General features: G+C 46.3%; 2 protein-coding genes and 1 gene segment (V, D, J or C); 2 read left to right on the top strand and 1 right to left on the bottom strand.

Moving 5' to 3' along the window:
- The first annotated feature begins 1,669 nt into the window (after positions 1-1,669).
- PRSS58 (protease, serine, 58) lies at positions 1,670-7,829 on the top strand. The gene is made up of 5 exons (XM_010854986.1): positions 1,670-2,056; positions 3,650-3,788; positions 4,231-4,490; positions 7,392-7,531; positions 7,615-7,829. The coding sequence occupies exons 1-5, from the start codon at positions 2,011-2,013 to the stop codon at positions 7,762-7,764; spliced, it is 735 nt and encodes a 244-aa protein (XP_010853288.1). The 5' UTR covers positions 1,670-2,010; the 3' UTR covers positions 7,765-7,829.
- Positions 7,830-12,392: 4,563 nt separating this feature from the next.
- LOC104999463 lies at positions 12,393-13,145 on the bottom strand. The segment is given in 2 exon segments: positions 12,393-12,721; positions 12,997-13,145. Coding segments are annotated over 2 exon segments (384 nt in total).
- Positions 13,146-18,728: 5,583 nt separating this feature from the next.
- The window catches only part of LOC104999398 (putative DBH-like monooxygenase protein 2), a 7,798-nt gene continuing 4,921 nt past the window's right edge, over positions 18,729-21,605 (top strand). The window contains exons 1-3 of the mRNA XM_010854984.1: positions 18,729-18,938; positions 19,806-19,952; positions 21,425-21,586. Of these exons, the coding sequence (XP_010853286.1) occupies positions 18,729-18,938; positions 19,806-19,952; positions 21,425-21,586 (519 nt within the window). The remainder of the gene's footprint in view (positions 18,939-19,805; positions 19,953-21,424; positions 21,587-21,605) is intronic.

Genomic DNA, 21,605 nt, shown 5'->3' with positions numbered 1-21,605 from the left:
CTGAAACAGTTTGGTTTTTTTATATTGATACCCTCTGAGTGTGGATGCATTTCTCCTATCAAAGCAAAGCAAAACAAAATAAAACAATAACAAAACAGAAAAAAAATGGCTGGGTTATGATGAACACCACAGCTTATCCTGGCACATACAGGACAACCAAATTCTCAAATTTGGACACTGCTGCTGCTGCTAAGTCGCTTCAGTCGTGTCCGACTCCGGACACTTTGGACACTAACCCCATTTAATTCAACACCGATTCTTTTTCTTGTAATCTTTGGTCCATCTAAACCACAAGCCCCTCTGTTTGCTTGTCTTCTCCAGTGGGCTTGTCTCTAGTTACACCCTGCTTCCTGTCTCTGACTCACTGACCAGTGCCCCCAGCACTCTTTATTGAATCACATCTCTATTTGTTCCAGAGTTTGTAATAAAATGCTCATCTGATCACTTCTTTTACTTTTTTCTTTTTAAATTGATCTATACTTGATTTGGAAATGGCAACCCACTCCAGTGTTCTTGCCTGGAGAATCCCAGGGACGGGGGAGCCTGGTGGGCTGCCGTCTATGGGATCGCACAGAGTCGGACACGACTGAAGTGACTTAGCAGCATCAGCATACTTGATTTACTACATTGTGTTAGTTTCAGGCCTACAGCAAAGTGATTCAGTTAACTTCATGTAACTTTCAGTTGGGGCCTTTCCAGGTGGCTCAGTAGTAAAGAATCAACCTGCCAATGCAGGACACACAGGTTTGGTCCCTTGGTTGGGAAGATCCCCTGGAGGAGGAAATGGCAACCCACTCCAGTATTTATGCCTGGGAAATCCCAGGAACAGAGGAGCCTAGAGGCCTATAGTCCATGAGGTTGCAAAAAGTCAGACATGACCCCATGAGCAGGTCACTCTTTGAGCAACCGAGCACTATTACTACTACTCTGCTTATAGACAGAAAAGATCATATGATAATAAGGTGAGAGGCTGCTGGCCACAAACTGGAATGACAGCTCTCACCAGGAACTGAATGTGTTAGTACCTTGATCATGCGTGTTGAATTACTACAACTGATTCCATTATTTTCTTCATGTTTTACGTAACAGATCATAAAAGTCTGTTGTTGAAGCCACCTGGTCTGTGGTATTTCGTTATAGCAGCTTGGGCAGGCTAATGCATTTGGTAAACTGTTCAGATCTTTGGCCCACTTTTTAACCTGGCTGTTTGTTTTTCATATTGTTGAATTTTCAGATTCCATAGTATGTTTTGGATGCACATCATTTAACAGATACATGTTTGGCAAATATTTCTCCCTAGAGAGGGGTATATCTAGATTTTTAGTTCTGAATATTTTGTTTCGCAATTGCCTGTTTATAGACCTGTTGTTCCCACTAGTCTATAACTCTTTGCAGCTGGGGCAGTGTCTTCACATCTGGGTACCTCTTACATCAGCATACAGCCTGCACACATCAGACACATAGTGTAAATCACCGGCTGGCTGAGAAAATAAATGGACAAGTAGTGACATGGAAGAAAGGACTCACGTATCTCAATGAGGAGTTTAGTGTCAGGGAAATGGGTCAAGATCAGCCCCCGAGGGTGGGGTGATGGTCACTGGAAATAAATGTCAGTGTCACACAGGTGAGGGTTAGCATCACAAAGGTAGGAGGAACCAGTCTGTAGTTCAGAGAGAGACATGGTGTCAGAGACTTACACAGCAGGGAGCACTGTGAATTTCAGCATCTCTCAAATTAGGTGCATCTTTCCCTGAAAAGGGGGAGAGAAATGCTGGATTCCAGATCCGTTCTCCACTGTGTTGAAGACCAAGTCATCTGGTCTTTGTTGAAGGACCTCTAATATCTGGCACCACATCCTACTCTTTTGGAACTCAATCCTGCAATTGAAAGAATTCAGATGACAGTTGTTCCAAGTCTAGAACCGCTTCCTGCTTCATCTTAGTGTTCTTCTCTCCTTCCTTGGCATCCTTTTCAAGGCACTGAACCTCATCTTTTGAAAAGGCTTTCAACATGATTATGAATTTAATCCTTCTGTGGGCTCTCTTGAACCTGCCTGGTGAGTAACTGCATATCTTTCTCCTTAATTGCCCAAGAGAAATCCTGAGGGAATCACGAAAGATGGGTGAAGACAGGAGCAAGGTTCCAGACTGCAAGCACAGGACTGACTCTTCTTCAGCATTCCCCACCAGGTTTCTTCCTGAGTCTTTGCCTTAGGGTGATTGCCTGAGTGCTTTTGGGGGAGGCATGGACCCTGAAACCTGACCCTAGACTCTCTAAGGAAGACAGGGGCCTGACTCTGGGCCTGTGGCGAACAGGACTGATGCTTGGTATGGGCGAATGAAAAGTGGAGTCCAGGGTGGAAAACAGGGGTCCAGCTAATGGACAAAGCAGAACATTCAGGGGTTTAGGTCTTGTCCAGACATGGTTCCAGTCATTCAAACAAAAACCCTGGAAGTATTCATGAACCCCCTCTTTTACCCCATATCAACCTGATCGGAACCTGTTGCTGTCTCTGTCTTCTAAACATTTCCTAAATCAAATCACATGTCACCACCTCCATGGATCGCTACGGCTCAAGACACCCTCTTCTGTCTTTATTACCAAATCATTCTCCTAACAGGGTTCTTTGCTTTATAAACCTACATGCCACACTTCTCTGTAAGGAAATTATCATCCTTTACACAACACCCTGAAGCGATTCCATGTGTCACTTAGGAGACAAGTTCATGTCCTTACAACACTCTACAAAATCTTGTATCACCTCATGGCCTCTTTTCCTTCCTGCCTTTCTCCCTGGCCTCTCTGATGTGCCTTAAACAGGCCTGAGGACTCTTGCTCCAGACATATTCTCTCACTGGAATTCCTTTCCCTAGACACCCGATTAACTTCCACGTCTTCATTACATCGCTGACCTCTCACATTGGCCCTGAGGTCTTCCCAACTGCTGATGCAATACTGCACAATGGCTCCCACATACCCACATGCATGCACATCTCTGATACTTCCCCTCCCTTGCTCCCTGCACTAATTGCCACTCAACATACTATACCATTGATGTATTCCTGTATTTACTATTACTGAATGTCTCCACTCATCAGAATGTAGGACTGCAGGGGCATATCTCTGTTTTGTTCACTATGTAGCCCAAGCCCTTAGAGCCTGCCACATACTAGATGCTCAATATTTATTCGTTGAATGAATGGTTACCTCCCTTGTCAGACTCTGTTAGCATTTGCTCTGTTCTTCAAATGAAACGTTATCATTCAGCCTTGCATTTTCAGGAGAAAGGGATAATATTGGCCAAAGCATTCTAAACATGGCAAAGATAGGAAGTTCTCCATGACCTGATGTGTCATATGCCTACTGAATCTTGGAAGGTATTTAAGGAAGGTTGTATTTGATCAATACTTTGAAGAGCACATAATGACAACTAAAAGGGAAAACACCTTTCATCTTATGAAATAAATATGTTTTTATCATTTTCTTCATGTTTTAGAACAAACTGATCCAGTTTACATATTCAACTTACAGATAAAATTCCTGGAGAGAAGGGTGGGGCAATGTGTCTATTGAGTTCTCTTCCTTTGTTTTTTTCAAATAATACCTGAAAAACAATCTCAGAATTTGTGCTCTATGTGTCTCTGTCCAGTTGCTTTGACCTTTGATCCAAACTACAAAGACGCCATCACTCCCCCCTACCTGATCTACTTGAAGTCTGATTACTTGCCTTGTGTTGGAGTCCTGATCCACTCTCTTTGGGTGATCACAGCTGCAAACTGTAACTTACCGTGAGTAAGAAGCCTCCAACATCACCCTATGCTTTGAGTTCTCAGGTTGGGCACAGACCAGAATCCTCCCTGGGGTCCACTCAGTTAAATGGGATTTGAGAGATGTCCTGGGGATGTTCAGTAGTAGAGAAAAGGCTTTGTGGAAAAGCTCATCAAGGCCTATAGTGTGTTAATTGCTCGGTCATATATCCAATTCTTTGTGACCTCATGGAGCTTGGACCACCAAGCTCCTCTGTCCATGGAATTCTCCAGGCAAGAAAACTGGAGTTGGTTGCCATTTCCTTCTCTAGGGGATCTTCCCAACCCAGAGATTGAACTCAAGTCTCCTGCATTGCAGGCAGATTCTCTACCATCTGAGCCACTAGGAAAGCCCCATAAAAGTCCAGAAGGATGGATAATCCATGTCTGTTCAGTCTTCTCACAAACATCTCTATTGTTCTAGGAGGCTTCAGTTAATACTGGGAGTTACAAAACCATCCAATATAGATGAAGAAAAATATGTACAAGTGGTTGGTTATGAGAAGATGATTCATCACCCACAATTTTCCATCACTTCTATTGAGCACAACCTCATGTTAATCAAGCTGCAAACCCATATTGAACTCAACAACTACGTGAAAATAGTCAGCCTGCCCAAAGAGCCTGCCGCTGAAGACGACACGTGCATCGTCTCCACCTGGGCCTACAACCTGTGTGACCACTGTGGGTGGCTCTCAGAACCAGACACGCGCCCCTCCGACTTCCACTCTTCCTTAGCTCCTGCCATTTTTCCCACTGAGTTTTCTTCTAACCTTTCCATTCATCCTTTCATCTCCTTTCCCTTCTCCAGAGTCTCACTGTAGGAGTCCTGACCTCTTTTCTGTATCTTTCTACATCTTTGCTTCCATATCTGATAGATGTGTTTGTGGGAAGAAGACATTTGTATTCTGGGCTTCATTTGCTGTATGACAGCTCATTGGTCACTTTACCTTTGAAGCCTTAATTTTCTTAATTCAGAAATGAGGCATAAACTACATTAGATGGTTTCAAACCATTGCAGGCATTAAAGAAACTTAAAGCCCTGAAATAGAGCAAAATTATGTTTATGTAGTAAACACAAGATAAATACACAATATTGTGCTAAATCATGCAGAACTTCTTTATGCAAAATTGTGATACAGATCAACAAAAGTTTAAGATTTTTAACTGGTAACATTTTAAAAATGAATATTCACTCACTTCATCAGAAGATTGGAAGGGATAAATTGGGAGATTGGAATTGACATATACACTACTATACATGAAATAGATAACTAATAAGGATCTATATATATAGCGCAGGTAAGTCTACTCAGTAGTCTGTAATTATCTATATGGGAAAAGAATCTTAAAAAGAAAGGATATATGTATAATTGATTCACTTTGCTGTATGCCTGAAACTAACACAACATTATAAATAACTGTATTCCAGTAAAAGAAAAAAAAAAGTAGAAATTCCTTGTCCTTTGAGAGACAACTTGAGTTTTGGAAATAGGCAAACGCTTTTCTGTTAAGCAGTATGTTTTATTTATCTGTGTTATGTCATTTTAATTAAAAAGAGACATAACTTACCAAAAAATGCAGTTTATTTTGATCTGGCTCATGAAGTAGTTAAGTGAGCATTTTTTAAAAAGGCCTTTCCAAAAGAAAAGTTGAGCTATACAGTTATTGCTAGACTAGAAAATAAGGCAAAGAATCTCATTTTCTTTTAAAAAATTAATATATTATTTTCAAATAAAGATACTCAAATAAACACACCCCTAAAAAGCAAAATCTCAAAATAATATACTTCCTCCCAAAGAAGAATCCTTGGCAAGAACACACAACATGTGCATAGAAACTTCTTTGTTCTTATTTCTCTCATTTTGTTGCAGGTTGGAAAAATTTTGTTATGGATCTTCAGAGTTCACAATATGTGTGAACCATTGATATAAAGGAAATAATTTGAATTAGAAATGAGGAGACCTAGTTTAAAATCAAAGTTTTATGGATTTAAGAGAAACCACTTTTTGCATGATTTTTTTTAAGCAGATACTGGATACTTTTGATCTGATGAATGAAAAACTAGGCTTAGATCTTTCTAAATTCCTTCAGACTCTCAAAATATTAATAAGAGAGACATTGTCTAATGGTACAAACTTGCAACTAGTAGATAAATAAGTTCTAGAAATCTAATACACAGTATAGGATGATCCCCTGAAGGAGGGCATGACAACCCACTCCACTATTCTTGCCTGGAGAATTCCCATGGACGGAGGAGCCTGGCAGACTACAGTCCATGAGATTGCAAAGAGCTGGACAAGACTGAGCAGCTAAGCACACAAAGTGAATATAGATAGCGACATTGTATTATAATCAAACTTGCCGAGGGATTAGATCTTAATTTTTCCCACCAAAAAAAAGAAAAAAAGAAATTATAATTTTGTGAGGTGATAGAGGGGGACTATGGCCAATCATATTGATCTCTAGTGGTCTTGACCTCCAGTGGCTTGAAGTGGGGCTTGAGTTCCCAGCCAGGCTGAACAGTGAGGCCAGGTTGCAGCAGTGAGAACACCAAATTCTAGCCACTAGACCAGTGGTCAGTGACAAGGACCGTGGCTCTTCAGTTTTCCAGAAAAGAATTCCCACAAAGAGAGAAAGTAGTGAAACAAGTAAAGTATTAGGAGGAAAGAGTACAGTATGTGTTCATAGCCACACGGGCAGACTCAGACGGGGAAAGAGAGAGTTGAGACCTCATGGCAAGTTAAATCATTTGTATGGGGCATTTTTTCCAGGTTCCCTGAGGCCAATCATTTTGATTTGCCAGGCTCACAGTCCATATTTGGTATATCTCAGGATTCTCCTACGTGTGGGCATGCATCTGTTAACCAAGATGGATTCTACCACAAAGGCCTATGGGTAGAGCATCCCTTGATATCACTCCACTTTGACCTCTAAGGAAACTTTCTATGCATATGTGGCCCAGCCTCCTCCCTTAATCGCCCTACTATTCTCCTCTTGGAGTTTTTGGTCCACAGAGAATGAATCTCCTATCATTTTACCATTGCGGGGGCGGGGGGGGGGCATCTACCTCTGACTCAATACTACAATATTCAAATGTGTCAAATCAATATACTGTATACCTAATTTATGCAGTGTTTCATGTCAATGTGTTTCAACTGAAAAATTAGAAAGGAATAGGTGATGAGTGTAAACTGTGGGACAAATCATAAACCTGAAAGCTCAAAAAGTAAAATAAAATTAAACTGAATAAATAAAAATTCCAACGTAAAGGATGCTTTTAAAATGTCTGAATTGCCAGAAAAAATTGTAAGTAATTTATTTCACTTCATTGCAGAAATGTCTTGTATTCCCATCTAACTTCCAAGAATTTAACCTCTTTTATAAATAGACGCTTTGTATCATGAGAAATTGTTAATCTGATCACTTCCTACTGTCTTAGTGGCCATGGTTTTGATTTCTCTGTGTTTGAACTCTTTTTTGTTTCTACCAGGAAAGGAACTATGTTGAAAACGAAGGAAAGGAAAGAAGGAAGATTGGTATCTCATAACTCTTAAGGAAGTTCTATTTCTTTCTTTCTTCCAGACAAGGACCCTGACTCACTGCAGCATGTGAATATATCTGTAATCTCCAAAGTTGAGTGCCTCAAAGCCTATAAATACATGCACATCAGAGACAGTATGATGTGCGTGGGCATTGTGCCAGGACGGAGGCAGCCCTGCAAGGTAGTGTGCTCTCTGTGCCTTAATGTCCCCATCTTATTGCATCCTTTGCCCGAAAAATAACTCGGTCTCCTTTTCCCTGGCAGGAAGTCACAGCTGCCCCAGCGGTGTGCAATGGCGTACTTCAAGGAATCCTGACGTTTGCGGATGGGTGTGTTTTGAGAGCCGATGTGGGCATCTATACCAGGATCATTAACTACATACCCTGGATTGAAAATACCATCCAGAACAACTGAGTTCTCATGGCAGGAATTCTAGACCCTGTGACAACACCCCTTCCTAAATCCAGCCTCAGAATTAACCAGGTGTCCTGAATTGCATCCCACACGTCTGTCTCACTCCTGCCCCACAGGGTGGGTGGCTGGTACCTCCCTGTATGTGACTATGCATGGCAGCACTTCCTCCTCCCCTACTGACGATGATGGTAAACTCCACACCTCTTGGAATTTATGAAGTGGCGACTGTGTTCTCGCTAATGAACTGATCATTGCCTTACTGGGGAAAAAAATTTAAAAAGGTTACTTGATTGCCATTTTGGGTAACAAAACACCTACTACTTGCACTGATTCAATCACATGTGCTTTGGGCAAGTTATACATGCCAGCTGGAAGTCTGAGAAGGATTAAACTAAATAGAATTCCCAGGAAGGAAAGAGGGTTTAAGGGGGGACATGTGTTACCCACACAACTCTCAGCACCAGACATGGATTCTGGACATTCATTTTGCAGCATTCTCAGTAGGGACTTAGCTCTGAGAGGTTAATACCAAAGGTAACTGGGGTTTAGGACACAGCAGATGAACAGAGAACACAGGATGGATTTTCCCAATGTACTCTTTCTATGATGCCAGCTGCCCCAGGAGCTTCATTCTCCCCCGGTTAAACACTCTTGCCTTTTTCTTCCTTCCTTCTTCTCTTTTCATCTCACTTCTGCAGCTCCAGTTACCACCTGAGAGCTTTACTTGATAGATTTCCATGGGGAGTGGCCTTTGACCCGTATTATATTAAGAGTGAGATGGGTCAGTGACATTTTTGCAAATTAGGTCTTTGCAAGAAGTCTCTGCACATGCTCCATTTGGTTCCATTGCTCTCTTTGCTTGTGGAGCCATTTAAAAACAATGAGAACAATGAAGAAGGACTTTAGAACAGGTCAGCTTGTCTATCTGCTCATTCAAGTCTTCTGCAGTGAGAGTATTTTGGTGAGAATTCTCAGGGATACCATATTTTCCTCCTCCAAACTGACCTTGAAAAACTGTAGTACATTAATTCTTCCTCAAATAGCTTATCCCCATGTCCCCATTCTGCTCCTTCCAAGTGTCTACCAGGGCAGAGCATCAGCCACTCTCAAGAAATTCACATTAATCTTGATCTCAGGAATGAGAACTAGATAATGTTGATTGATCTTCTGGCTCCTGAGAAGAATTCAATTCTACTTCTTCCTTCATGGCATCTCTCCGAGGAGTTTTAATATCACAAGAGGAGGAGGGCATGGCAACCCACTCCAGTATTCTTGCCTGGAGAATCCCATGGACAGAGGAGCCTGATGGGCTGCAGTCCATGGGGTCACAAAGAGTCAGACATGACTGAAGCAACCTAGCCTGCTAAGGCTAGTCACCAAGTAAATAGGGGATCTTCTTTTATAGGCTTAAAAGAAGACTCAGTCTTAGCACAGGATCCATTCTCTAGGGCAGTGGTTCCCAACCTTTTTGGCACCAGGGACTGGTTTCACAAAAGACAATTTTTCCACAGACCAGGGCCCAGGGATGGTTGGGGGATGATTCAAGGGCATTACATTCACTGTGCACTTTGTTTCTGTTATTATTACATCAGTTCCACCTCAGATCATCGGCTGGAGATCTGGAGATTGGGGACCCCTGCTCTAGGGCACCTAGGCTCTCTTTGGCTCAAAGGGAATTAAATCAGTTAATATAACTAACAAGTTTGCAAGTGAAGAAGGAGGCTGGAATACTTCAGCTATATTGACTCACATCACTCCACTGCTATCAAATCTGTTGGGGTTGTTTTGGCTTACTTTTGGTTCTATCAGTCAAATAACTTGACCTGTCTGTCAGCTTCACTTCTGGGATCCCATTTTAATGGAGAGTCCTTGAAAGAATCCTCTTAAAGGCTCAAAACATTACCATGTTGTGTCATTCATTTCCATTTTAGGAGTTGGAGAAGCAGGTGAAATGAGTAACTTGACATTGTCTATTTTCCTTTAGCAAGCTGCTGCTGCTGCTGCTAAGTCACTTCAGTCATTTAGCAAGCTATTACACTTTAAAATGCAAAAAAGTTCTTTAGTAGGAGCTAAATGATACTGAAAGAGGAGAAAATGTGACCCCTGCAAAGTTCTTCTTCAAGCCTTCTCTGTTCATTTGCATGTTGGATTTTTAAGAGAAAATAGGATGGCATCTATGACTCAGTATCCCGAAGGGTGGGATAAGTCTTTCTAATTGTAAGTCACAGCCTTAGGAAGCCTGCTGTTGTCACGTGTCTGAGCCATATTCTCTATCAGCTCTGTAAGTCACGTTGCTAGAAATTTCCCTCTTCATCTGCCTCCTCCTTTATCTCTCTCACTTTGTTCAGAATTTCTGTAAAGAAAATAGGGGTGTCACTTATTAGCCTCCTCAGATCCTAATAAGACATTAGGATCTGAAGATCATGCTGATTAGTAAGGGGATACTTCCTATAAACACCATTGTCCAGGCTGAAAAGCTATGATCCCCAAAGCTGTGACTGGATGGGCCAGGATCATACAAAAACCAGGTGAAGATCAGGCTAGAGCTTGCGCCTGTGCACAGAAATAAACAGCAGCTACTGCAATGATGAGGCTTTCAAAGACTTCATAGAATTTAGAGTTTCTTTCCTCTGTGTATTTCCTTCAAGGATGGGAGGGTTTGAGAAACCGTAAAATGAGTTCTGCTCAGTAGGAAACCAGGGTGGGAAAAAAGCCCTGGTTTACAGTCATCAGCTATGACAACTGGAATAGAATAAAATTACCTACTGGGGGCTTCCCTGGAGATCCAGTGGTTAAGATCCCATGCTTCCAATGCAAGGGGTATGGGTTTGATCCCTTATCAGGGAAGTGTCTACATGCCATCACAGTGTGACCAAAAGAAAACAAAGCTGTGGTTCTTGATGAAACTGAACAAGACAATAATAAAAATTTTAAATTTAAAAAAAAATCATCCACTGGAAGCTAAAGATGGGGAGCCAGGGATTGAGGAATCCCAAGGCCATCACTCCAGACCCTTTGAAAACTCAATGCAGTACTAGGCACCTTGATTATCTCACTTTGGGATTTCTGGCAACTGCTCTGACCAAAATTCAACCAAAATGCCAAAGAGAGAGGACTCGGGTATCCAAATGCCAGGCTGTCGGTCTCCTCCTCCTCGTCGTCCTTGTCTTCTGGAGCCAGGCAGGTGTTCACCACCACACCTGAGAAGGGCTGAGAGAAGACCAATACTACGGCTGCCATCATGACCTCTGTGCGGGTCATGGAGATCCGCGGGCAGATGGCGCCCCCTGGTGGAGAAAGTTTCTCACTCCCCATAAGCGCAGAGGAAAGAGCAGGTAGGTGCTGGTAGTTCTGCCTGGCAAACCACCCACCCACTGTGCCATCAGAGATGGGGCTGCCTTTGAAATGCCTCCGCATTCACTCACGCCCACCCTGCACCCCAGTCACCTGCTGTGTGGACCACACTGTCTGGGATGGAGAAGCTCTGAGCTGGAAGCGGGGTGGGTCAACGGCAGTCCAGTCTCCCTTCTCTGCAGGGGTCTCAGGACCGGCATCTTTCTCATAACACCCCTCCCTGTGGTTCCCGGCCATTCATCTGGGGCTGAGCCTGCTGTTCTGCCCTCAGTCCACAAGTACCCTTCCTCAGGCTGCAGATCCATTTCTGAGCCATGGCTTTAGGTCAATATTTGGTGAGCCCTCCACTCTGGAACCCAGACCCTGGTTCTTTCTAGGTCAGGCCCTCTCTGTGGATCTTGCTTTTAAAAAGGTCAACTGGAGATTGAGGCGTGAGAAGTTCAGGAGGTGCTGAGTGCAGAGAATGTAGATCTAATTGGGAAAACGTGTGCATGCTTGTTTACGCAATCAGTGTTTGTGGTGGAGGGGTGTGTGTGTGTGTGTCATACATTGAGATATTCACTCTACCTCTTTTCTGAGCTCCCAGGATCTCTTTGGGTGTCCTTCTTTCCTCTGGGCATTGATACTGGTCTTAAAATGCAATATGCTTCTTATACATATGGAGAAAATAGTTCACAGCGATTAAGTCTTCCCAGGTGGGACTAGAGGTAGAGAACCCACCTGCCAATGCAGGAGACGTTGAGACCCAGGTTCGATCCCTGGGTCAGGAAGATCCCTGGAGAGGGGCACAGCAACCCGGTCCAGTAGTCTTGCCTGGAGAATCCCACGGACAGAGGAGCCTGGCAGGCTATGGTCCTTGGGGTCACAAAGAGCTGGACATGAGTGAAGCAACTTAGCACAATACCACCACTGTGGAGAGAATAGCCAACAGTGATCAAGTCCTTCCTACATGACTCTGTATTTTCCTAAAGGCTTCGCTTGAACTGGGTTGTTTAATCCAAGAAGCAACCTTCTGAGTCGGGAGTTAGCATCAGTACTTTGCAGACACAGAACCTAAGCTTCAAGGAGAAGAAGTCTTCCCCAGAGTCACAAGTGGCTGCTGGGGCCATGGATCGAGCTTGAATTCACTGGGCTGAGTGTTCTCTGAAGCACAGGGAGAGTCTGTTTGTAGTAAAGAGGCCAGAAGGGAAGATCCAGGTGGGGGAGGGCCATCAGGGCAGAGGGGGAAGAGGAGGAGGAGGCTGGGTCTGGGGTTGGCGCCCAGAGGGTGGTTTTTATTCATTTTCCCAGTTAGGGTGTCTCACTGTGTCTTTACTGCAGGTGCAGAAGAGCGTTCTGCCCTGGGTCACATTGGCCACGTGTAGGCTCAGCTCGCTCTCACTGACCCGCGTGGCCCGGTAATTCGCTCCAGGGAGGTTTATGACTTCCTTATCCCCGGTACGCCGCAGACTGGCCAGCATCTGTACTTGCCCCCGGAGATCCTGCTGGTACCAGCTCATCCAGGGGTACTGGGAATCCTTCAGGATGCACCGCAGGGTTTCAGCCTGTCCGCGAGGTACCAGGACCCACCTGGGCTTTTGCTCCACCAAGCTCGTGGCTGCATCTGAAACACACAGGCCAGCCAGGCTGAAGCTCCTGGGGGCAGTGGTCACCACCAGATCTCTAGCTGCAGCCAAAACCTGAAGAGGGATCCCATGAGTAGTGCCAGGAGGAGGCTCTTGCAGAAGGGGTCCTTTCTCAGGGTGAGGGGACTGCAGGGCACTCTTGGCAAGGCTGGGGTCAGGGAGCAGAACTTTCTGCACCTACAGGCACCCCCGTGACCCAGCCCCCTTTTCCTCCCTAAGTCCACCAAGTGGTTGTCTCTGCCAGGCCCCTGACCTGTACTCACGGCAGCCAGGAGCACCCAGCCCCACAGGATGGGAAACGGGGCCATTCCCTCGCCTCTCCAGCAGGGCAGGGGGATGGGGCCACCAGGCAGGAGAGCAGACGCTGACCTGGGAAGCCTGATTAGAGGCTGAGACTCTCCGGGCCTGACACTCAAAAGGGAGTGGCTTTTCCAGGAAACTCAGTATCTTGTCTCATTTTCTCACTGAAGCTCAAACCTCAAACTGGAGTTTCCTGTTTCAGCACACCAGAGCGCACTCACACACACGTACACACTCCCCACACTCACCCCGGGGGCCTCGGTGAGTGTACCTGGACCTGCACCCTCTCAGCTGCTTTGCAGAGAGATTCCTAGAAACATGACACTGAATCTGTGTCTCAAATCTTCACAAGGAATTAAAATAACTCGATAAAACCAAGTCACAGGGCTTCCATGGTGGCTCAGTGGTAAATAATCCTCCTGCCAATGCAGGAGACACAGGTTCGGTCCCTGGGTCAGGAAGATCCCCTGGAGGAGGGCATGGCAACCCACTCCAATATTCTGGCCTGGGAAATCCATGGACAGAAGAGCCTGGAGGGCTATAGGCCATAGGGTTTTCAAAAGAGTCGGACAACGACTGAGCAACTAAACAACAACCAAGTCAAACTTGCAGATTGAACAGACATTTTCCCATATGCATAGAGGCTCCTGCAGGGCAACTTTGGTGGTAGGTAAGGAACACTCATCTCTGATGACCTGTGTTTTCCTCTGTAAAAGCAAATACAAACAAAACAGAAGAAAATAAGGGAACAGACTTCCTTCCCCTCCATTTTCTTAGAGCATTTATTTAGAAAACTTATAAGTTCTTTCTCTGTCTCTTTGAAATGTACATACCATACACTCCTTAAAAGCTAAATCACCTCTTTCCAGTATTAAGACCCAGGCATGTCTTTCTCAAGGACCTGCAACCATTTCTTTGGAATAAAATCATCAAAGAAGATAAGCCTAACTTGGTCTACAGCAGATGCCTGGCACCACATTGCAAAATGATTTCCTCATAAAGATATGATATAGGGACTTCCCTGGCTGTCCAGTGGTTAAGACGCTGCACTTTTACTGCAGGGGACCCAGGTTTGATCCCTGGTCAGGGAATTAAGATACCACATGCCACAGGGGGTGGCGAAAAAAATAGAAAAATACCATGACATTTATTTTTCCTTGGTAAAGCCGATTAGCAAACACAGATAGACACCCCAATTCCCAAGGGACTTCAGCATGGACTGTGGATTACCAAAACGGACTGCCAAGTCCTCTCATTTGAGGAATAGTTATTGCTTCTCTTAGGGCTTCCCTTGTGGCTCAGCTGGTAAAGAATCCACCTGCAATTTGGGAGACCTGCGTTTGATCCCTGGGTTAGGAAGATCCCCTGGAGAAGGGAAAGGCTACCCACTCCAGTATTCTGGCCTGGAGAATTCCATGGACTGCATATTCCACAGGGTCACAAAGAGCCGGACACGACTGCACGACTTTAACTGTCAGTCTTATTTTTGATTGTATTTTCCCAGCAAATCACAGTGCTGCCACCTTCTGGCAGCATGGCCTTGGATCTCAGTTCATTTCTCTGTAAGATGGAAATAATCCTGGAAGCTAGTTCATAGGAGTAAGTGGGTTAATACATGAACATTTCTTAGAATAGAGCTCCTACTAAGACTCACTTAGTAGGAGTTGACCTCTAATGTTGCAATTGTACACTTCCAATTCAATAAAAATATGACAATTATAGTCACTTTTACTGGTCTTTGTGGGCTTCCCTGGTGGCTCAGACAGTAAAGAATCTGCCTGTAATGTGGGAAACCTGGGTTCAGTCCCTAGGTTGGGAAGATCCCCTGGAGAAGGCGTGGCAACCCACTCCAGTATTTTTGCCTGGAGAATCCCCATGAACAGAGGAGCCTGGTGAGCTACAGTCCATGAGGTCACAAAGAGTTGGACATGACTGAGCAACTAAGCACACACCCATATTGGTCTTTAATCTCCTGGCATGCTGCAGTCCATGCGGTTGCAAAGAGATAGATACAACTTACTTACTCAACACCAATAACATGTATAAAGTAACTTCATTAATATTTTCAATATCACACTTTCAAGTTTGCATAATCTAAATGTGCACAAAATGTGAATTGCACTATATTCTAAGTAACATGTGCTGATTCCCCCCTTTTTTTGTTGTTGGGGAAGGATCTACCTTTTTTATATTTAACTGTTGACTACAAAATTATTCACAACCTAAAAGTTGAGAGTTATGGTTCATTTGATGGGAATTTTTATGACTTCAAGCCAAGGAGGGTACATCTCAAGTAACCCTGAGAACTGCTGCGGGGGAAGCAAGGTAGGGAACCAAGGTATTTGGAGTTTTGCAACAAAGTTCAGGTAGTCTGAGCATCAATGCTGCTGCTGCTGCTAAGTCGCTTCAGTCGTGTCCGACTCTGTGTGACCCCATAGACGGCAGCCCACTAGGCTTCCCCATCCCTGGGATTCTCCAGGCAAGGACACTGGAGTGGGTTGCCATTTCCTTCTCCAATACATGAAAGTGAAAAATGAAAGTGAAGTCACTCAGTCGTGTCTGACTCTTAGTGACCCCATGGGCTGCAGCCTACCGGGCTCCTCTGCCTATGGGATTTTCCAGGCAAGAGTACCGGAGTGGGGTGCCATTGCCTTCTCCACTGAGCATCAATAGGTAATTGTTAATTAAAGAAAACCAGCTATCTAGAGTTAAGGAATTGAGCACTTTTCTTTGTATTGGAAATCATTCTTTTGAAATCCACCTCAGCTATCTGGGGCCAGTATCCTGTGTTTTCACTTCCTGAGTTTCTTCAGGGCTCACGGTAGGAAGTAGCTATAGTCTGAAGGCTGCTAGATAGAAGGTATCCTTTCTGAGTAGCCTGGAGGTCACCAGCTCACCATATGGTGGTGGCTGAAATTTCTGATGACTGTGACATCCTTTGTTTACCAACATGGCAGGAAATATTCCATTTCTCAGAAGTTTCAGGCCTGAAAGTGTCAGCCACTCAGTCGTTTCCAACACTTTGAGACTCCATGGACTGTAGCCCACCAGGCTCCTCTGACCATGGAGTTCTCCAGGCAAGAATACTGAAGTGGGCTGCCATCCCTTCTCAAGGGGATTTTCCTGACCCAGGGATTGAACCTGGGTCTCCTGCGTTGCAGGCAAATTCTTTACCATCTGAGCCACCTGGGAAGACCTGTTTCAGATGTACAGCATTATAATGCAACACCTGAACACTCTGCAAAGTGATCACAAGTCTGGTAAGCATCCATCACTGTGCTGTTGATGTCCTTTCTCTCAGGTAACCACTCCTCTGATCTCCTGTGCTGAGTCACTCTTGCCTTCAGCCCCCTTACCTATTCCCAGCATCAGGACTCCAGAGAAGGAGAGAAATGAGCTTAGGGAAGCATTGCCAAAATCACACCTCTTGAATACCAGGCTAACAGGCATGCCAAGATATGTGCTCACCCTCACAAGACTCAAGCACTTAATCCTGATGTTTGCTCCCATAAGAGTCACTCTGGGGTTTAGACGATGAGAGGAAAGTGGGCTGGGAGAGGGGAGAAAATGGTAATTCGGGGAAAAGGGGAGAAAGAATAGAGAAAAGCCTCATGAAAAGCCACACAGAGGGGACCCAGGAGCAGGGATCCCCTCCGTTGCAGTGGTTACTGGCTCTCCCCAGGCCAGTGCTCTGGCCAGTGAGCAGATTGCAGGGAAAGGGATCCTGGGCCCATCTCGGTTTACAGGCCTGACTGTCCTGTCTCCCAGCCCCTTCTCCCTTTTCCCTTCGCCTTAATCCCCAAATGCGATTGGGATCAGCATGTCTCTGACACCCCTGTTATCTCCTCCCCAGGCTCCTGCTCTTCAAGCTCGGTGCCTCCCCAAGCTCCTGCTCTGCTCTTGGCCCAGTTCCTATCCAGGGCCAAGGTAAGCCTCTTCCTTCCAGATGGCTGCCTAGCTCCTTACCTTCCCTGCCCTGCTCAGGGTGGGTGGTACGGTTGTCCTCTTGAGAAAGGTGCTTTCTCCCAGCTGCACCCCAGCTGCTACTCAGGTGCTCCCAGCAGCTGCAAACAACCTCAGCTAGGTTCTTACCAGCTTTGATGAGCTCAGCAGGTGATGAGAAGAATCATCTGCCCTATCTGGAGGCTCAGACAGAGGCTCCAGTGTCTATCCACCCTCATTTAAGCTGAATTCCTGTAGAAATGTGTGGCCTGGACTCTGTGATGGAGGAGGCCTTCCAGGCTAGCCTTGTTTTGTTTTTTCAGATCCTCTCCATTGTCTGACGGAAGAACACTGAGGATCAGGTGAGGACGGAGTCTATCAGACAATGGAAGAAAGAATTCTAGGGTGAGAGACTTTTGTCCCTTTCCTAAGGAGCAGCCAGTGAATGACACCAGCTGCCTCCACCAGGACAAGCTATGGTGGAAATGCCTGCAGGGAGAGGAGTTCTTGGTGCCTGTCGGTGACCTAAGGGTGTATTCACTCTCCCGGGCGCCTGGAGTCTCATGTTTGCTCTGCCACTGACTGGATGGGAGCTCAGACACTGATCAAGTCACTCCTTGATGATTCCATTTCCTCGTCCAAAAATTAAATGGGCTGGGGTGCTTGGAAAATCAAGTGGATCTGAAGTTCTTTTTCATCCCAGTGTTCCGATGCTATAATATTCCTTCTGGGCTTCTGTGGTTTGCATCACACTGAACAGCTTGCCAGCTGCCAGCGGGGAAGCTGGCCAAGCCTCTGGTGGAGGGTCCCTGAATATGATTTCTCTGAAAGGCAATTCATGGGAAGAAGGGGAAAGTGCAGAGCATCCCAAAGGCAAATTCAGGTTTATTCCCCATTTTCTCCACCTCATCCTCCTTGTTCCTCCCCAGTGATGTGCAGAAACTTGAAGCTGCCCCAGACTTGCCCATCTGGAAAGCTGATTATGTCTCCCTCACCTCTACATGTCCTTCCAGGGATTAGTAGTCAAGACTCCTCCGGGAGATGGAAATCGAAGCCTTCCCCTCGCCCCCTGCCAGCACCTCTTCTCCTTCCTGCACTGTAGGGAGGCTGGAGTCCCACCCCCATTCCTGGTCTGTGCATCACTTCTGGGCAGACAAAATGGAAACGCTCATGAAAACTGGGGTGGGGAACATGTGCCAGAGGGCAGAGGGAGGGCTCAGTAAGAACATCCAGGAATACAGGGATGAGGGGCAGGAAGGGAAAGAATGGAGGGAGGCAGAGAGAGAAATAAAGGGAGAGAAGCATTGCAAAAAATAAAAAAAGGAGGGAGAGAAAGTGAGGAAGGGAGAAGCAAAACCTCCTTGATCCCACGGAGTCCCCATGGGCAGGACACTTGCCTCGGGTTGGCAGGGGAGAGCCAGAGTGATTCATTCCTGAGCATTCCACGCCAGGTGCCTACTCCAGGGCAAGAGCACCTTCTCTCTGAACACCTCACACCTCCTGAGTTATGTAAGTGGCTCCACTCTGAACCCAGAGATAATCAGATCAGAGGGGCCCCAGTCTGCCCCTCCCCCGTGGCATGGTGCCTGGCGCAGATGCAGGAGCATATAAGTCCGTACTTCTTGAGTGTCCATCTAAGGAGAGGTGCTCCAGACCCCAGAAGCCATGGCCTTTGCCCTTCTCTCCTGGCTTCTCCTATTTACGGCCCTTGCAACTCCCTCCCAATGCAATCGCCTTGGCCCCATGCCTCGTCTGCGTTATTCCAGGTTTCTAGACCCTTCTAACGCTGTTTTCCTGCGCTGGGACTTTGACTTTGAGGCTGAGATCATCACTTTCGAGCTCCAGGTCCGGACAGCTGGCTGGGTGGGTTTGGGTGTCACAGATCGCTACAGCAGAGCGGGAAGTGACTTGGTTGTCGGAGGTGTCTCGCCTGACGGCAATGTCTATTTCTCGGTGAGTCTGAGGGTGGCTCTCTCCCAAGCATGTTGGGTCTCTTGCTGGGTGGAAGATGACTCTGAATCCAGGAAGGATCCATATTTTCCAAACATATTCGAGCATAGGCCCAGAACACCAGCTGATGGCTGACCTCTCCCTACAGAAATGGTCCGTTGGAGAGGTTGAATCTAGGTCTTCCAGACTGAATGTCCCTAAAGTGCCCAGGGAATGGACGCATTGGACTGAAAGAGAGAGCATCCTGGGCCACAGCCCCAGTGCAGGTCACTGGGGGAGAATCCAAGCTGTTTAGGGTACAGTCGTCATCTTCTGTTACCTTTAGGCTGAGAGACCACAACATAAAATAGTCTAGTAATGACATCAGTGCCCACAATAATAATAGCTTAAATTATTATGCACTTTTGGTTAAGCAGGGGTTGGTCCAAATCTTTGCATATTAAACCTCCCAGCATCACCAGGAAGTAGATGATTATTCTTCCACTTTATGGATGAAGAAGCAGCTCACCTGTCTCCCAGTCTCATTCTGAACTGCATTTATATGGGGAAGGGTCAATGTTAAGAGCCCCCTGAAAAGATGAAGAGCATAGAGCTTTTGGAGAATAAGTGGGTTTTTAAGACTTGGGGATATAGGAACATTAGGATTCGTGGAGATGAGATTTGAAATGGGAGAAGTAAAGCGGGATCAGATACCAGCCTTCCCTCTTCCTCATGAATCCCCCCTTGACGCCATGCTCTGTCCCAGGGGTGAACTATATTGTATATTCTGCTGATTTGGTACCTTAGCGGGGCTAAAGGGACTCAGGCTACTCCAAGCCGTGAGCACTTAGGGCTCCTGGTTTTCACCCCGTGACCCTCCCTGGGCCCCAGGACCAGCACCTGGTGGATGAAGACACGCTGGAGGAGGATGGGAGCCAGGATGCAGAGCTGCAGGGGCTAACAGAAGATGCCGTCTACACCACCATGCGCTTCTCCAGGCCCTTCCGCTCCTGCGACCCTCACGACCAAGACATCACGGTAAAAGAGAGAGGGGAGACGAGCATTTGGTCGCAAGCAGCCTTTCCTCCTGGGTGGTGACATCACCCCAACCTGGAGTGGCCGTGCCCGTCGGGCAGCCAGTCTCGGTTCCCAGGGCCATCTCTCTCAGCATTCCCCAGCATGGCCACCCCCAAATCCTGCGGCCTGTGACTCCACCAGCCCTCTACGGGCCTCCCCCTGACAGCCCATACCTCCTTCCCTGGCATCGCCTCTTGAGGAACCTTGGTGATCTCCTTGAACTGCAGGGTGTCTTGAACCACCTGTGGACAGGTGACCACCTGTGATAGCCCACACCTGTGGACTCAGAGACGGGCTGGGAGAGGGGGTGTGGCTTGCCCAGAATCTCCAACAGGTCAGCCTCTAGGCAGAACCAGAACCCAACTAGTTCTGATCCCTAATCTCAAGCCCTCTCCATTCTGAAACTACAACGTGGTGTTCTGGGGAGAGTTCCAAGGAACTCTGGTTCTTTATGTCTCAGCATAGAACAAAATTCAGCAAAAGGCAAAGTGATAGATGAGAAGGGATATCCTAGAAGAGGACACCCGCTTACATCGGGTGGGTGATAGGGTGCTGCCCCTGAGAACCTAGTGCACTACAGATTTATAATCAAAGGAAAAGTGGGAAGGCGGGGGGAAGACCACCTTCTGCCTCATTCTTGAGTAGACATCACACTTCCATCCTCAGTTCCTCCTCCGCATCAGGTGGGGGAGTTTGCTTGTCTCTACGTGGTCAAGGCAGGACTGTCATGGTGCTATGGAAAAATTGTTTTGGGTCTCAGTACAATGAGGGTCTTTCACTTTCACATGTCACCTTTCCACAAATTACTGTTTTTTGTGTGTGGAGAGAGTATGTCCTAGGTGGTCATTAACTAACTGAGCTCACCGGCAGGATGTGTGTTTCACACCACCATTGTTTTATTGTTTGGGTGCGTGTCTCCTGCTTCTGCTGCAGTTTTGTTGCTAAATAAGCCTCTTTGGTTTTGTGACTAAGTAAACCTGCTTTGGTCAGAGTTCCCTGGTGGCCTATAGGGGCTTCCCTGGTGGTTCAGATGGTACAGAATCTGCCTGTGATGCAAGAGGCCCAGGTTCCATCCCTGGGTCCAGAAGATCCCCTAGAGAGAGCACTGGCAACCCACTCCAGTGTTCCTGCCTGGAGAATCCCATGGACAGAGAAGCCTGGCAGGCTCTGGTCCATACGGTTGCAAAGGGTCGAACATGAATGAAGCGACTTAGCATACGCAAACCTGTTTTCTTGAGTAATCTTTAATTCACAGGGGTCTCTCATACTTTTAATCCCTTAGTGGGATTAACTATTTAATCACCCACTTTGTCCCTTCACTCTGTCCCTATCAGTTGCACTGTGAGCTGGTGACTTGTGTCAGTGGTTGGGTGTGGGTGTGTGCAAAGTGCTGCTTGTGGGTGGCAGCACCTGGATGCCCTTGACACCCACAGAGCGACACTGTGAGGGTACTGGCCGCCTACGGCCTGGATGACACCCCAAAGATGGATCGGGAACGTACTTTTGTGAAGTCCATATTCCTGCTCCAAATCGTCCACCCTGATGATCTCGATGCCCCTGAGGACACCATCATCCATGACTTGGAGATCACTGATGTAAGACCCCCTCCTCCCT

The sequence above is a fragment of the Bison bison genome, unplaced genomic scaffold (assembly GCF_000754665.1).
Source record: "Bison bison bison isolate TAMUID 2011002044 unplaced genomic scaffold, Bison_UMD1.0 scf7180017864352, whole genome shotgun sequence".
Classification (NCBI taxonomy): domain Eukaryota; kingdom Metazoa; phylum Chordata; class Mammalia; order Artiodactyla; family Bovidae; genus Bison; species Bison bison.
This window is presented reverse-complemented; position numbering and strand designations above follow the sequence as displayed.

What these genes read in the sequence shown, in the direction of transcription:
- PRSS58 (XM_010854986.1), top strand. Translation starts at nt 2,011, where the DNA reads ATGATTATGAATTTAATCCTTCTGTGGGCTCTCTTGAACCTGCCTG. An exon ending in GCTGCAAACTGTAACTTACC is followed by an intron (nt 3,789 to 4,230) that starts GTGAGTAAGAAG and finishes CTATTGTTCTAG; the next exon opens with GAGGCTTCAGTTAATACTGG. An exon ending in CTACAACCTGTGTGACCACT is followed by an intron (nt 4,491 to 7,391) that starts GTGGGTGGCTCT and finishes TCTTTCTTCCAG; the next exon opens with ACAAGGACCCTGACTCACTG.